We start from the raw sequence: 15,237 nt of genomic DNA, 5'->3' as shown, positions 1-15,237 counted from the left end.
TTTATTAAAAGTCAAGAAAAGAAAGAAGAAAGATAACCATAACAATAATAATCTGTTCCTAGTAATTTCCATGAAAACATGTAAATTACTAAAATAATAACCTAAAATGTGAGGAAAAGGTGAAGTAAAAGCCTGCTGCTGCTGCTGCTAAGTTGCTTCATTCATGTCCGACTCTGTGTGACCTCATAGATGGCAGCCCACCAGGCTCCCCCGTCCCTGGGATTCTCCAGGCAAGAATACCGGAGTGGGTTGCCATTTCCTTCTCCAATGTGTGAAAGTCAAAATTGAAAGGGAAGTCGCTCAGTCATGTCCTACTCTTCGTGACCCCATGGACTGCAGCCTACCAGGCTCCTCCGTCCATGGGATTTTCCAGGCAAGAGTACTGGAGTGGGGTGCCATCACCTTCTCTGGAAGTAAAAGCCTAAAATTTATTAATTCTACAAGTTGAGTTGTGATCAGTTTAAAATAGGATGTTTCAAACATAAAATATTTTATGTTATCCTCATGGTAACTGGAAGAGAAAGCCCTGTAGTTAGAACACAGAAAGAATTCAAAGCATACTGAAACCAAAAGACACTAAAACACACACAGAAAAGATAGCAGGATAAGAAATAAGGAACATTGGATCTAGAGAGGAGCAGAAAACCATTCAAACAATGGGGATAGAAAGTTCTTTCCAATCAATAATTGCTTTCAATGTAAATGGATAAAATTCTCCAATCAAAATACTTAGAATGGGTAAATAAATTAAAAAAAAAAACAAACAAGATCCAACAATACATTTCCAAGGGAGTGGATCAAGATGGTGAAGAATTAGGACATGGAGCTCACCCTTCCCACAAATTCTTCAAAAATATATCTGCATATGGAACAGTTCTTGCAGAAAATCTACTGATCTCTGGAGGAAGACCTCAGAGTTCAAAAAGGACAAGAAAATCTCTTTATATCTGGGTAGGACAAAGCAAAAAAGAAAAAGAAAGAGAGAGAAAGGAGTGGGGATGGAACATGTGCTCCGGGAGAAGTCCCATCATTGGCAAGGGGATCAGCCAGGACAGAGCAGGAGCTTTGAAGCCTCAGAGGAGAACACAGCCCCTGGTTTCTGGAGGGTCAGTTGGAGCGAGACCTGCACAGGTGGTTGTCGTTGCTGTCAGACTCCCCAGCCTGAGATGCTCATATGTTGGGGTGGGCGAGTGCTAGCTGCTGAGATTTGGGCTTCAGAAGTCAGCTTGGAGAATGGACATAGATTAGCTGCCTGAGGGGACAAGGGTGTGGTTCTCCACAACCAAGGAAGTATGGGAAGAAGGGAAGAAGCCTGGGCCTGAATGAGGCGAGGCACCATTTTTGGGAGGCCCATGAGGAGGGTGGTGGGGTTGCCTTAGGAGCTTCTTTCTCCATGAGTGTGTGCTGTCAGGCAACAGGGCACCAGCCACATGAATTCCAGGGGTAGGTGCAAGCCACTGCTTCCATCTCAGTCTCCAGAGGTGGGTGTGGACTGCTGATGCCATTGGGGTCCCATGATTGGGCACCAGCTAGGGCCCTCACCTCCCCAGGCACTCGCCCTATCAAGGGAATAATGGCCAACATATGCTGAGGAAAGAGGCAGCAAGCATCCAACACCCAAACAGGCCTTGGACCAAGGAAAATAAGGCTACCCAAGCTACACAGGGACACTCCCATATATAAACAGCATGGGAGTGTATAGAAACATTCAAAGTCTTGCAACCTAGAATACTCTACCCAATAAGATTATCATTTAGAATAAGAGAGAAATAAATAATATCTCAGAGAAGCAAAAACTAAAAGAACACAGCAATACTAAACTTATCCTAAAAGAAATATTGAAAGACCTTCTCAAAGTAGAAAATAGGCCAGAAGATACAGGAGGTAGGAAATCAAAATTGGAAGTTAAATCACTTTAAAAAGCCAGTATAGACCAAAAATAAAAATGAAACTATCTGTGCAAGCGAAGATAAACTAAGCTCAAAGTTAACAGAAGAAAGAACCTGATAAAGATCAGAACTGGAGTAAATGAAACAGTGAAGAGAAAAATTATAGAAAATATTAACCAAACTTGTAGTTGGTTCTTTGAAAAGGTAAATGAAATTGATAAACTCTTAGCTAGACTAACCAGGAAAAAAGAGAAATGACACAAATGAACAAAATTATAAGTGAAAAAGGAGACATTACAAAAGATTCTATAGAAATTCAAAGAATCCTAAGACGCTACTATGAACAACCATAATGTTAACAAACCGGACAACCTAAAAGAAATAGAAAAGTTCTTAGAAACATACAATTTTCTGTGACTGAATCAGGGAGGAATAGAAAATGTGAGTAGACTGATTACTAATAAGGAGATTGAATCAGCAGTGAAAACTCTCCCAACTAAGAGCCCAGAGCCATATGATTCAGCAATTTTATCAATACTTCTGTAAATACTTCCAAAATAAATGAAATCACTGACTCAGAAAGATCTCTGCACCCGTATGTTTATAGCAGTATACCTGGAAACACTTAAATATACATTGATGGATGAATGGATAAAGAAATTATGGTATATATAATATATATGTATATATATACAGCGAGAGAGAGAGAATTTTATTTAGTCATTAGAAATGATGAAATCTTACTGTTTGTGAGTACATGGCTGGCTCTTAAAGGCATTATCCTAAATGAAATAAGTTAGAAAGAGACCTATGCTGTGTGATCTCATTTATAATTAGAAACTAAAATCAAAAGCAAATTCATAGAAAAAGCAATCAGATGTGATAACCACAGGCGGAGAGTAGGTGGAGAGGGAATTGGAAGAAGATGGTCAAAAATACAAACTTACAATTCTGAGCAGATGAATACTGGGGATGTAATGTACAACACGACGACTAGAGCTAACAGTGATGCATGATATACAGGAACGTTGCTGAGAGCAAATCCTAGGAGTTCTCATCACAATGAAAAAACGTTTTTCTTTTTTTCAGAATTTTTTATTGTACCTATAAGACAAGATGAATGTTAGCTGAATCTATTGTCATAATCATTTCATAATACAGAGAAATCAAACCATTGCCTTCAATTTATACAGTGATGAATGTCAATTATTTCTCACTAAAAATGGAAAAATAATTGTTAAAATGTGTAAACCATTGTTATGAGAGCTGACACTTCCTGTACTCTCTGTCTCTACGAGGCAATGATGACAAGGTAGCTTGGGTAGACCTACCAGCTGGAAAACATGGTCTCTTAGTTGGGGAAACATTGAGGAGTGGTCCCCGCTTAGCAGGAAACACCTCCTGAGCAGAGGCGTAGGGCTGAGGATTGAAACAGATGGAGGGAGAGAAGGAGTGATGTTCCAGCTGGAGGAACAGCCTGGACAAAGGCTCAGCACTGACCCAAGTGGGCTACTGCTCAAGAGAAGCCCTGAATTGTGAGACCTCCTTGTGCACGTTTGTGGGAGTTAGTTCAGTTCAATCGCTCAGTCGTGTCTGACTCTGCAACCCCATGAACCGCAGCACACCAGGCTTCCCTGTCCATCACCAACTGCCAGAGTCTACCCAAACCCATGTCCATTGAGTCGGTGATGCCATCCAACCATCTCATCCTCTGTTATCTCCTTCTCCTCTTTCCCTCAATCTTTCCCAACATCAGGGTCTTTGCAAATGAGTCAGCTCTTCACATTAGGTGGCCAAAGTATTGGAGTTTCAGCTTCAACATCAGTCCTTCCAACGAACACCCAGGACTGACCCCCTTTAGGATGGACTGGTTGGATCTCCTTGCAGTCCAAGGAACTCTCAAGAGTCTTCTCCAACACCATAGTTCAAAAGCATCAATTCTTAGGTACTCAGCTCTTTTTACAGTCCAACTCTCACATCCATACATGACCACTGGAAAAACCATAGCCTTGACTAGACAGACCTTTGTGACAAAGTAATGTCTCTGCTTTTTATTATACTTTCTAGGTTGGTCATAACTTTCCTTCCAAGGAGTAAGCATCTTTTCATTTCATGGCTGCAATCACCATCCTCAGTGATTTTGGAGCCCCCCAAAATAAAGTCAGCCATTGTTCCCACTGTTTCCCCATCTATTCGCCACGAAGTGATGGGACCGGATGCCATGATCTTAGTTTGTGGGAGTTAGGATTGTTACAAAATATAGGCTGAGAGGAAAACTCTCGTCCCTTTGCTATGGCCAGCAGGGGGAAAACCAGCTCTGGAGAGGGCTGACTTCAAATGGAACCCAGCTTTGCCTCTGACCAGCTGTGTGGCCCTGGAGAAGTCACTTCACCTCTCTGAGACTCAGTTGCCACACCTACTCCAAGAACCATTCACTGCATCACTCAGTAGAAATCAGAATCAAGTGAGATAGAGTGTATAAAGATTGAATATGGGATTTCTCAACGCCGTTTGACAGTAATTCCAGTGTGTTGAGGCTGACATTCATCTTGTGCTCACCAGGTCTCAGAATCTGCTTAAGCATTTTCCACACATTGATTCATTCAATCATCACAACAGTGCAAAAGGGAGGTTTTACTGTTAAGTCCATTGGGGAGGTGAGAGAAGTGTGGTTCTAGTAAGTTGCCTGAGATCACACATCAGGACCTGCAGGGGCTGGGGAGAGGTGGCTGAATACTGGAAGATGGGACATCACCTCTCTGAGCAAGTGATCCCATAGCCACGGCTTTAAAAACTAGTCCTGCCACTTGCTACCCTGTAACCTTGATATGTCTCTTGTCCTTTATGAGCCTCAATTTCCTCATCTGTACAATGGGGACAAGAGCAGAAGGGTGTTGTGAGGAGGTCATGAGGTCAGGTGTGCTGGGGAAGGCAGCCCTCCATCATGGTGGTGCTGTAGGGAAGCAGAGTGAGGCTGTCTCTATGACACCTCAGGTCACTTTCTTGCCCATCCTGGGCCTCAGTGTTCCTACTTGTAAGGCAAGGAGCTGAGGCTGGATAATCCCCAAACTCCCTTCCAGCTTCAGATCCAGGTCTCTGCTTACCTGGTTGCACATATCCCACATTCCCCAAAATCCCATTGGAAGAATGCAACGGACCACACAGGAAGTGCTGAAAGGGCTTTTTATTGCTGGGGGTGGAGGGTGACAAGCATAGGGTGTCCTGACTGTGAGCACGAGTATCTGAGAGGTGTCCTTTGACTGGGCTCAGTTGTCACTCCTGGGGGATGGTGGCAGCACCGACCGTCCCAGAGGGAGACAGTACAGAGATTCAGTCAAGTCCCGGAACCAATCTGGAAGGAGACCCTGGTGTGAGGCATGGACACCCTGGGACCCTAACCTGCTGCTGCATTCAGCAGGCACAGCTCCCGGAGTACTTTCCCCACAAACCCTGCGAGCTCTGAGGCTTGGGGAGGGACTGGCACCTGTGGTTTGCGGTCTTTCTCTGGCATCTGGCTCTGAGTACCCCTCATCCCCTCACCCTCCCACCTCCCTCACCTTAGCAACAATGGCCGATGTGAAAAGGCTGAGCAAGGCCCAGAGGAGCCAGGGTTCAGGGCTCAGTGTATGATCAGGATCAGGGATCAGACTGAGATGCGATCTGGTCTCTATCTGTGACCAGTATCAGGGCTGAGTCAACTACTGGAGTCAAAGCTCAGGCTGACCGTCCCGGGCTCAGTCAGGGGCAGAATCGAGCACAATCTGCGTGTCAGATTAAGGCTCAGGAGGTGGTCTGTGACCGAGATCAGGGCTGAGTCTACCACTAGAGAAAGAGAAGCCAAGCTTGTTTCTGCTTCTCCATGGGCCCCTGTGGGGGGGTCTCATCTTCTCTCAGCCCGGGGCCCTGGACCCAGTCCTCACCAGCAGGTGGGCATCCCAGCAGTTTCCTCATCTGCGCCCTTCATTTTTCCTGAGGTTCACCTGAAGGAACACAATGAATAGCAGTTCTCAGGCTCCAGCACTGGAAAGCCAAACACAGATCAGAGAGTGACTGCCACCCTCCAGCAGGTCAGACTTGACAGCCACGGGACTGCTTGTGTGTCACTCCATCTATCTGAGCCTCAGCTAGTTCATCTGTAAAATGGGTATCCTGACACTACCCATCCCCACAGGGTCATTGCAAGGATCCAGTGAGATAGTATGTAAGAAGCACAGATCAACGGCCCGAAGAACCAGGTCTGTGGCTATTTTCTAGAAGAACTGCCTCAGGGCCATGATGCTTCACTCATCCCATTTCTGTTGCCCACATCACAGCCCCAGCAACCCCAGCGATGCCAGAGACCCAGGTCAAGGCTGGGGTTGAAACCACACCTCCTTATAAGAAAGGGAAAGGAAGGGATGGTGTTTATTATCAATGCCTACTGGATATTAAGCTTTTTCTTTAAATCTCTTCATCAGCTAAGCCGTGTTCATAATCTCCTTTCACCTGGGAGGAACCCGAGGCTCAGAGAGGCAGAGCCAGTTGACCAGGACTGCACAGTTGCTAAGTAGCAGATCCAGATCTGGCCCGTCCTCTTTCTGACATCATTCTGGGCAGCAGGTTCTGCCAGTGGGACAAAGGAGGGCAGTAGAAGCTCTCAAAGACCGACAGAGACCCTCAGTCTGCAGGGACCCCTCCAATCACACTCTTCTGACTTGCTCAGCTTCTCCAGGGTCCCCTGACCAGACCTGCTGGTGCTGTAGGCATAGAGCGGCATACCAGCCCCTGTGAGGCTGCAGAGGGAGCCCCCTCACTGCTTCCCCAGGCTGTGACTTACCGATGAGTTTCTTAATACAGTCTGCATCCAGGCTTTCAAGGAGTTCGTGGATTCGTGGGCACAGCTGAGGATCACACAGAGCCAGGGAAAGAGAGACACACAGAGAGAAATGGAAAAAGGGAAGGAAAGAAAGAGGTGAGGAGGTGAGGAGGGAGAGGAGAGATGGGAGAAGTTAGAGGACTGGTTATTACCTGTTATGAGCACCCTGCCTGCCACCCACAGAGATGCTCACTACTTGGGGCCTCAGAACTTCTCACCCTTAGGAGTCTGCTGCTGCAGCTGCTGTTAAATAGCTTCAGTTGTGTCTGACTCTAGAGCCATGAAAACCTAGAAGGCCCATATCTGAGATCCAGAGGACACTAGAATCCCAGAAACCTCAGAACATTAGAATCCCAGTACCTTAAGTATCTAGACTATAAGCATCCCAGATCCCTGTGCTCTTAGAAACCTTATCCTTTGGACTCTGAAACCTTGAGGGTCAAACGGGGCCCTGGGAATTTTGTGTGTATACAACTCCTCAAGGATCTTGTTAAAATGCATTAATGAGCAGCAGTTCTGGAGTGGGACCTAAGGGTCTGCATTCCAAGAAATGCCCAGGGAAGGTCAGTGCTGCTGGTCTGACATCCACAGTTTGAGCAGTGACGCTCCAGTTCAGTAAATCTCAGGGCCTCCTGGAGGATTGAAAAAAAAAACACCCCAGATTCCTAGCCCCCTTCCAGAGTAAATAATTTAGAATCTTTGGAATTTAGGGCACATGGTACATACAGTTTTGTATATGATACATAAGAATCTGACCTATGGTGTATGTAGTTTTGGTATTTAAATAAATAAAGTTGCACTGAAATAAGAAAAATATTAGCTGAAAGGCCTACTGGCAGTCCATGGGTATGGCAAATGGTTCAAGTGTGGGACCCAGTGATTTCAGCTCATATTGGGCCCCTCTTCTCCTCCCCAGGCCAGGCTGAGTGAAGTGGGGCGGAGGGAGTAGCAACGGACAACTCAAAGGGAAGTTGGCCCTTCAGAAAGGAAGGTGTCCAGAGAGTACAGCCCACCCACGGAATGACACACCTGCCAACACCAGGTGTGACTCTACACCCCCAGGAGTGGGTGACTCACCTCATTCTGCACTACAGAGGACACCACCCTCCTCGCAAGGTTGACTCCAATGTCCACAACATCATTGAGCAATCCAAAGCGTCTGGAGAAAAGAGGAAATTGATAAACGTTGGTGAATGGTGGAATACCCTGAAGTCAGGTGACTTGTTTGAACTTCTACCCAGCGGGATCATCACTTAGAACTCCATGGTTGACCAGCAGCCCACCCCAGTAGCTCATTAGAGTCTCATCACAACCCTGAGACCTCATCCTTCCATCCATCCATCCATCCATTCTTTTATCCATCCACCCATCTAGCCATCCATTCATTTGTCAGCACATATTTATGCTGCGAACCAAGCCTGACTGGGGCACAGTGATGAACAAAGCACATGCAGCTCCTATTATGGTCCCTAAATATTAGAGGCCAAAATGCTCGTTTTGAGTTTCCTGTAACATCTTATGGAAAATCCCAAATAAATTTTTTGGCCAACCCCATATTAAACAAGCTTCCCTAAGGCTGGCTCCTTCCTACCTTCAGCTCTCAGCATTCCTCTCACCACCTCAGGGCAGCCCTCCCTGACTGTTTGCCTAAGGAAGGATTTCGCGACACTTTGTACTATAGCATCCTGTTAAGTGTGATGCACTACTCAGGGATCTTTGCCATCTGAAATTCCCCGTGTGAGCCCTTTATAGCTGTACTGAATGCTCGCCTGTCTGCCTTCCCCTCAAGAGACTAAGCTTCACGAGAACAAGCTCCTTGCCTGCAGTCGCCAACAAATTCCTCAGAGCTCAGAATGCCGGCTGCCTCGCATGGAGCAGCTGCTCCACACATTTTGGGCTGGAAGAATAAATGAAGTAAACATACGATTGAATATATAATGACAACTTGTGACAGGCATTCAGAAGGGGGAGAGTAGATCTGGAGAGAGAAAATAGGAGGAACCTTGTTTTAGACCCTGAATGATGAGATGTACATTGAGTTGGGATTGGGGGATAGGTGTTCTAGGTGCCAGAGCAGCCCATCAGAGGTCTTGAGTGGAAGGAGTTTTTCTGAGACTCAGAGCAAAAGCTAACATGTTTAGGGCACAGTGGGCAAGGGGGAGAGCACAGTGATATGAGGGTGGACCCCGATCAGGCAGAGCCTAAATGGCCCTGGGAGGGCCTGAGATTCTACCCAAAGTGGAGAGACAGGCCCCCTGAGGGTTTGGAGCAGCAGAGTGGAATGCCATTTCAGAGATACGGTCACTGAGACCCAGAAGGCTGTATGATTTCCTAGGCGCTAGAGGCTGGGCAAGGTCCAGCAGAGCTCAGGCATTTGGACTTACAGTCTTTCCAAGTGATGGTAGGCTGCAGAGCCTATCTTTGGTTTTGGAGGGTTTCTAGGCAATCTGTGATCAGATCCTTTCTTGGAGCAGGATGGACTGACCTCTACTCATGGCTCAGCCTTGATATCTGCCAAGGCCAACCTGCCCCACTCTTCAGCTTCCAGACCACTTCTCCTCTCCCTGCCAGGACCAGGGTCAGCCTTTTTCTCTCTGCCCTCACCCCTGGACTAAGCCTGCTCTTTCAAGCACACAGTTTAAGATCTAGATTTTGTGGGTTACTGGAGATCAGTGATTTAAATGGAGAGAATTAATTTTCCAACATCTTATTTTGGGACTCTTCCATTGAGTGGAAGATGATTAGGGCAGTCTGAAATTAGAGCCCATGGCAGAGATTGCTCTTCTTGCCCACTCTTAACTGGAGGTAAGAAGGTAAACACAGTATATTATCATTGTTATTATTATTTTTTGAGGGACAGTATATAATAAGAGAAGGGTCAGTTCTTCAAGTAGATGTAACAATGCTAAACGTGCATGCAACAGAGTATTAAAATCCATGAAGCAAAAACAAATAAAGCTGAAAGGTGAAATACACAAATTCACAGAAATGGTTTGAGAGGTCAACACTCCCTGTCTTAGTAATGGGAAGAACCAAGAGACAGAAAATCAGAATGGATATTATTATTACTGAAAGTTTAGTATGTGCTTGGCCAAATATTCTCTGAGTATGCTAAACACTTGCATTTTCTCATTTGGTCAACATAGTAGCCTATGAGTCAGGTAATGTTACCAACCTTAGTATACAGATATGATAGCTAAAGCTTCTATAGGCTAAATCGATTATAAAGACCCAAGTGAGTGGCAAAGCTAACTTAACTCCAGAGTCTGAACTCTCTCCCCACCCCCTCTTTTTTTAATCCATATTCTGCTCCTTCCAAGGTTAGAAATAGAGCTGAAATTATAAGTCTCAGCTCCTCTGGAATTCCATGTGAGCCTCACCTGTGCAGCACCGTGAGTGAGATGCTTTCTGGGTTGTTGGGGCATTCTCCCACGACCACCCTGGAGTCACCAGTCTCAGCATCCGTTTCAATGCTGACACTAGTTTGGAGGTCCACTTTGAGGTCCAGGTCAACAATCTCACCCAACAGAGGCCTACAGGGAATAAGATTCACAGTGAACAGAGGTGGAGAAGTCTCTTCACATTGCCCACATGAGTCTCTCTCTCTAGATGGCCATTGCATGGGATGTCTATGGATAAAGTCAATAGTGTGTAAATTTTTTATGGAACCTGCATTCTTACATTAGGTATTGCTTCTCTTGGCCACATGAGTTTGGCTCGTATGAAATTTCTATACAATATCACACCAATAAATAAAATAAAAATAATAGTTTACATTTCTTGAGTACAAACCCTGTGTTAGTATTTCACAACAGTATTTCACCTGGATGAAGCCTTTTAATCTTGACAGCAGTACCATGAGGGAGAAACACTATCATCTCTACTTTCAGCATGAGGAAATATTTGGTATAGAGATGTTAAGTGACTATTCCAAGATCTTATATGATAGTTCAATGATGAAATCATCGTACACTTAATTTATAAAGACTCTTCTACACATCTGCATTTTCCTTTCTCTTTCTATTTATAAAGTAATTAAAATACTTAGAAATTACAGTTTCCATATAATTTTCTCATGCCCTTCATTATGACCTGTACACTGCTATATGGCCCATACTGGTCACTGCTACTTAAAGAGAATCTTGAGAGGCAAAATGATGCAGGAGGAAACTTTGCCAAAGGGTTAAAAATGTTCACGTCTTCTCAAATTTTCAACTTTTATCATTAGATTAAATTTCATGATTTTGGAAATATATTTCATGGAGGATTTTTTAAAAAGATTTCGTTCTGGGCAATGTTTCTTAGAACAATTTAAAGGTTAGGATTTAGGAGTTGCAAAGGCCTCCTTATTTTACTGATTAGGAGACCAAGAGAGCAGGGTGGAAAAGTGCCTGATTCCAGATTGGAGACCTATTGGCCGTACCTTGCTGCCTCAAACCTCAGATTCCTAGGCTACTCACAGGTTCACGGCGACATCAGCAGTGATGGGGATCTTTACATCAGCACTGTTTTCAGCAATTGCTTCGAATGTGATATCCGGGACTTGGACATTTCTGATTCTCACCCTGTGTAGAAACCACAATTCACCATTGTCACTCCTGACAGCCATTGCTTGGCTCTTCTCTATGCCAGCTTTGTGCTGAGATTTGAGCCTCATGGACCTTGCCTGCTTTGGTCTTCATGAGAGCCCTGCTCAGGTGTTGGATTCTTTCCATTGGATGGCATGGCAGACTGAGGGTCAAACAGCTGTGATTTCCCTCAAAAGGCCAAGAGTGAATATGAGGCAAAGCCAGCATGTTTATTTAAAATTGATACATAGTTGCTTTACAATGTTGTGTTAGTTTCAGGTGGACAGCAGAGTGACTCAGATATAGATATGTATAATTACAGAGGTAATTTTATTTCAGATTCTTTTCCCTTATAGGTTATTACAAAATACTGAGTATGATTCCCTGTGCTATATAGTAGGTCCTTGTTGGTTGTTTCCTGTATATATAGTAGTGTGTATATGTCAATGCCTGGAGTAGGAAATGGCAGCCCATTCCAGTATTTTTGCCTGCACAGTCCCATGGACAGAGGAGCCTGTTGGGCTATGGTCCACAGGGTCGTAAAGAGATGGACATGACTGAAGCAACTTAGCATATGTTAATGCCAAACTCCTAATTTCTCCCCCACATTGCTTTCCCTTCTGGTAACCATGAGTTTGTTTTTAGGTCCATGAGTCTGTTTTATATACGATCCTTTGTATCATATTTTAGATTCCATATATAAGTGGTATCATATGGTATTTGTTTCTCCTCTATCTGACTTACTTCATTTAGTATGATAACCTCTATGTCCATCCTTTTGTTGCTGCAGACAGCATTATTTCATTCTTTTTATGCAGAGACAGATTTTGAACCCAGAACTGCCTGACTCCAAGATGTTATGTGTGGAGCCACCTATATACGTGGCGTGAATTCTAGTTTTCTCTCTCCTGAGGCCATTCAGACTTTTATACTCAGCTATATTCAGAGAAGAAAAGTCTTAGTCCTTAGAAAAGGGACTTTCGGCATCAGCAAATAGATAGAGGTGAGAGAGAAGAGAATCTTCATCGTGACCCTGAAATCACAGAATGGGAGGGTCCAGACCCATGAGATGCTCACAGGCCCTGCAACCCTGACTAATTTCCCCAGGCTCTGACAGAGCTGGCCTCAGACAGCTTCTGCTCTGCAAGAACACACAAGGTTTATTCATCTTTCTTTCTTTTATATTAAACTTACCTCCCCAAAGATATGTATTCTCTTTTCTGGGAACAAAAATCCCCAACATGAAGCATCAACTTACCCTGTAAGCCTGTTCACTACTTGAAAAATTCTAGAAATGAGTTGTTCCAACAAATTCTCAGTTTGCCGGGTCTCCTCCACCACCTCGTCTGAACACCTGAATTCCAATTCAGTCTTCAAATTCTGAAAGATAGCTGCAAAAACAATCTCCGTTCAGTGCAGTACACAACTTAAGAAGCAGCTCTTAGGCAACAGGCACTAAATGAGACTACTTGCCTATGTTATTTCATCTTATAACACCTCCATAAAATAGATATTACTATTATCTGCACTTTCAGATGAGGAAATAAAGGCTCAAAAGATTAAGAAATGGACCAAAGTCACACAGCTAGGAGACCTTGTTCCTAGTATCATGCTAATATTATGCTAATATATGCTCATCATTTCAACAAAGCAATCAATCCATTGAGCAGGCAATAGATATTGATTGCACATCAGCTTCTAGTAGTGAAGATTAAGGAGATGCTCATACAAACAGAATAAACTGAGAATAAAATAAGAAATGGAAAATGTAGAATCAAAGAAAAAATATGGCTCCAAATTATTTAAGTGGCAAGTAGGAGTCCTGGATAGCAGGCCTAGAAAGCAGTGATTCATTCAGGAGCAGGAGGACAGAGAGTCCTAACAGAGGGTCTTTCAGAGAAAAGAGGGATTTGATAGAGGAAATGGCATGGCAGATGTAGAATGGCACAGTTGAAAAGAGTTCAGAATATACGTGTAGAAAAGAATTCAAATGAGAAACAGGAAGGCAACAACCAGCTCAAAAAAATACATAAAAGGCTACAGGAAGAGATATGCAATCAGAGTACTCCAACTTGGCTCTGCAATGGACAATATCTACCTAATTAAAATGATGGAAACAGAGATGGAAACTCTGTCTGGTCCTATAGATAATCTAGACACTTCTGTTTCTGAGCTCAGTTTTATCAGCACTGAAACTGGAAAGTTGGTCCCTCCTATATCTTTGACATTTGCTCAAGCCCTGGCAAGGTTTGAAAGGAAGTCATATACAGAAAATAATTTCCCCTATAAAGCATGTTTGTCAGGGTGCTGGGAATGTTTCCAGAAATTGAAAAGAAGGCCAAGTTCTTTCAAGAAATCAGAATTACAAGGAAATGTGATTAACTAGAAAGGCAGGTAATTTTAAAGCTAGCTAGGCTAGGTAGGAATCCTTTTCCAATTAGTTAATACAAAGTACTAAGTAAATTGAATGGCGCAGAGGAAGAATATGCTACAAATATAAATAAAATATTTAAGTAATTAACCATAATTATGAAAATATGAAAAAAATGAATGTATTCTTTCAGAATTAGAGAGAAGTTAAGTGACATGAATTATAACCTTTCATCTGTGAGACTGGCAAAAAATTCAGTTGTTCAAACCAGTGCTGTCAAGGAAGTAGCAAAAAGGGTAAGCTCATAGACTATTGGAGAAAATGTTAGCATAGGGTATTATTATTTGTCAATATCTGCTAAAATATGCATAGTTTTGAACTTTTGAAATGTCACTTTTAGGAATTTCTCCTACGAACATATTAGAAAAGTTTACTGTGATAGAAGATGGCATCACCGACTCAGTGGTCATGAGTTTGTGTACACTCCAGGAGTTGGTGATAGACAGGGAGGCCTGGCATGCTGCAGTTCATGGGGTCGCAAAGAGTCAGACATGACTGAGTGACTGAACTGAAGATGTAAAGCGATATTCAGTTAATCTTTGCTTATTTCTAGAAGAATAATAAACAATGACCCAGGAACCAATTAGTCATCCTCTTAGTAAACAACCCATAAAGAGAGCCCCTGCTGCAGCCTTTGGTAATATAGGCATAGTATTTAGCAGGAAGCTCCTAGGTGCCACTGACCATCCCTGTTATTAACTCACTTTCAAGTGTACTGTCGAAGGTGCCAAGTCCTCTCTCAAGACCAGATATCAGCTTCCCCACAACATCATTGCCACGAATGTCAAGAAGAGAGGCCGAGGTCCCAGTAAGCAGGCCGCACAAGAGAACAAGTTTCCAAAGCTGAAACATCTTGTCCTGACACCTGGACAGTCATGGGAGGATCAAGAGTGAGAATTATCTATAGGGAGACGGGATCTTGGATGAGCACCTGTGACTGTTACACTCAACAGTGCTTGGGTTATCTCCTCTCTTTCAGATGGGCAGCCCAGGTCAGAAGGTTAGAGCAACTTGCCCAGAGATAAACAACTAGTGAATGAAAGAGTTACTATTTGAAAAATGATGCCTGACTCCAGGTCAGAGCTCTTTACCACATGCCGGCTTCTCTGCCTGGAACATTTCTCTCTTCTCTTCATTTTTACCTGAGTCACTTCCTTCTGACTCTGCAAATTCAGTAAGATATCATGTCCTCCAGGAAGATCACTCTAGACTCTTCCCAGAGTCTAGGTTAGGGGGCCCCACTCCACCATCTTGCTGCCTTCATTGTATGACCACAGTCCTGGGTACCAGTTAGGGAAGACTTGGCTGCCTTTCCCGTCAGGCTGTGCACCCCTTAGAGGAGGGATTGTGATGTATCTCACTATTGAATTCATTACACATAGTAAGAACCCTGCTCTTCACTCACTACAACAAAATAAAGTTTGCTGAATAAAAGTATGAGCAAATAAACGGGCACCACATCATGAGCCAACTTTTCATGTCAGTTTGGCACTT

General features: G+C 43.8%; 1 protein-coding gene across 1 annotated transcript; it reads right to left on the bottom strand.

The window, feature by feature from the left end:
* BPIFA2 (BPI fold containing family A member 2) lies at nt 5,073-14,595 on the bottom strand. The gene is made up of 8 exons (XM_005688464.3): nt 14,448-14,595; nt 12,571-12,703; nt 11,205-11,309; nt 10,125-10,277; nt 7,822-7,903; nt 6,706-6,769; nt 5,810-5,869; nt 5,073-5,241 (listed from the first exon to the last, which is right to left on the bottom strand). The coding sequence occupies exons 1-7, from the start codon at nt 14,593-14,595 to the stop codon at nt 5,850-5,852; spliced, it is 705 nt and encodes a 234-aa protein (XP_005688521.2). The 3' UTR covers nt 5,073-5,241; nt 5,810-5,849.

Source organism: Capra hircus, chromosome 13 (genome assembly GCF_001704415.2).
Source record: "Capra hircus breed San Clemente chromosome 13, ASM170441v1, whole genome shotgun sequence".
Lineage (NCBI taxonomy): Eukaryota > Metazoa > Chordata > Mammalia > Artiodactyla > Bovidae > Capra > Capra hircus.
Note: the sequence above shows the minus strand (reverse complement) of the source record. Positions and strands in the feature narration are given on the sequence as shown.

Coding starts and splice junctions, on each gene's coding strand:
- BPIFA2 (XM_005688464.3), bottom strand. CDS start 14,595: ATGTTTCAGCTTTGGAAACTTGTTCTCTTGTGCGGCCTGCTTACTGGG. Junction 12,704..14,447: donor CTTCGACAGTACACTTGAAA/GTGAGTTAATAA, acceptor TTGTTTTTGCAG/CTATCTTTCAGAATTTGAAG. Junction 10,278..11,204: donor GCTGATGTCGCCGTGAACCT/GTGAGTAGCCTA, acceptor TATTCCCTGTAG/GCCTCTGTTGGGTGAGATTG.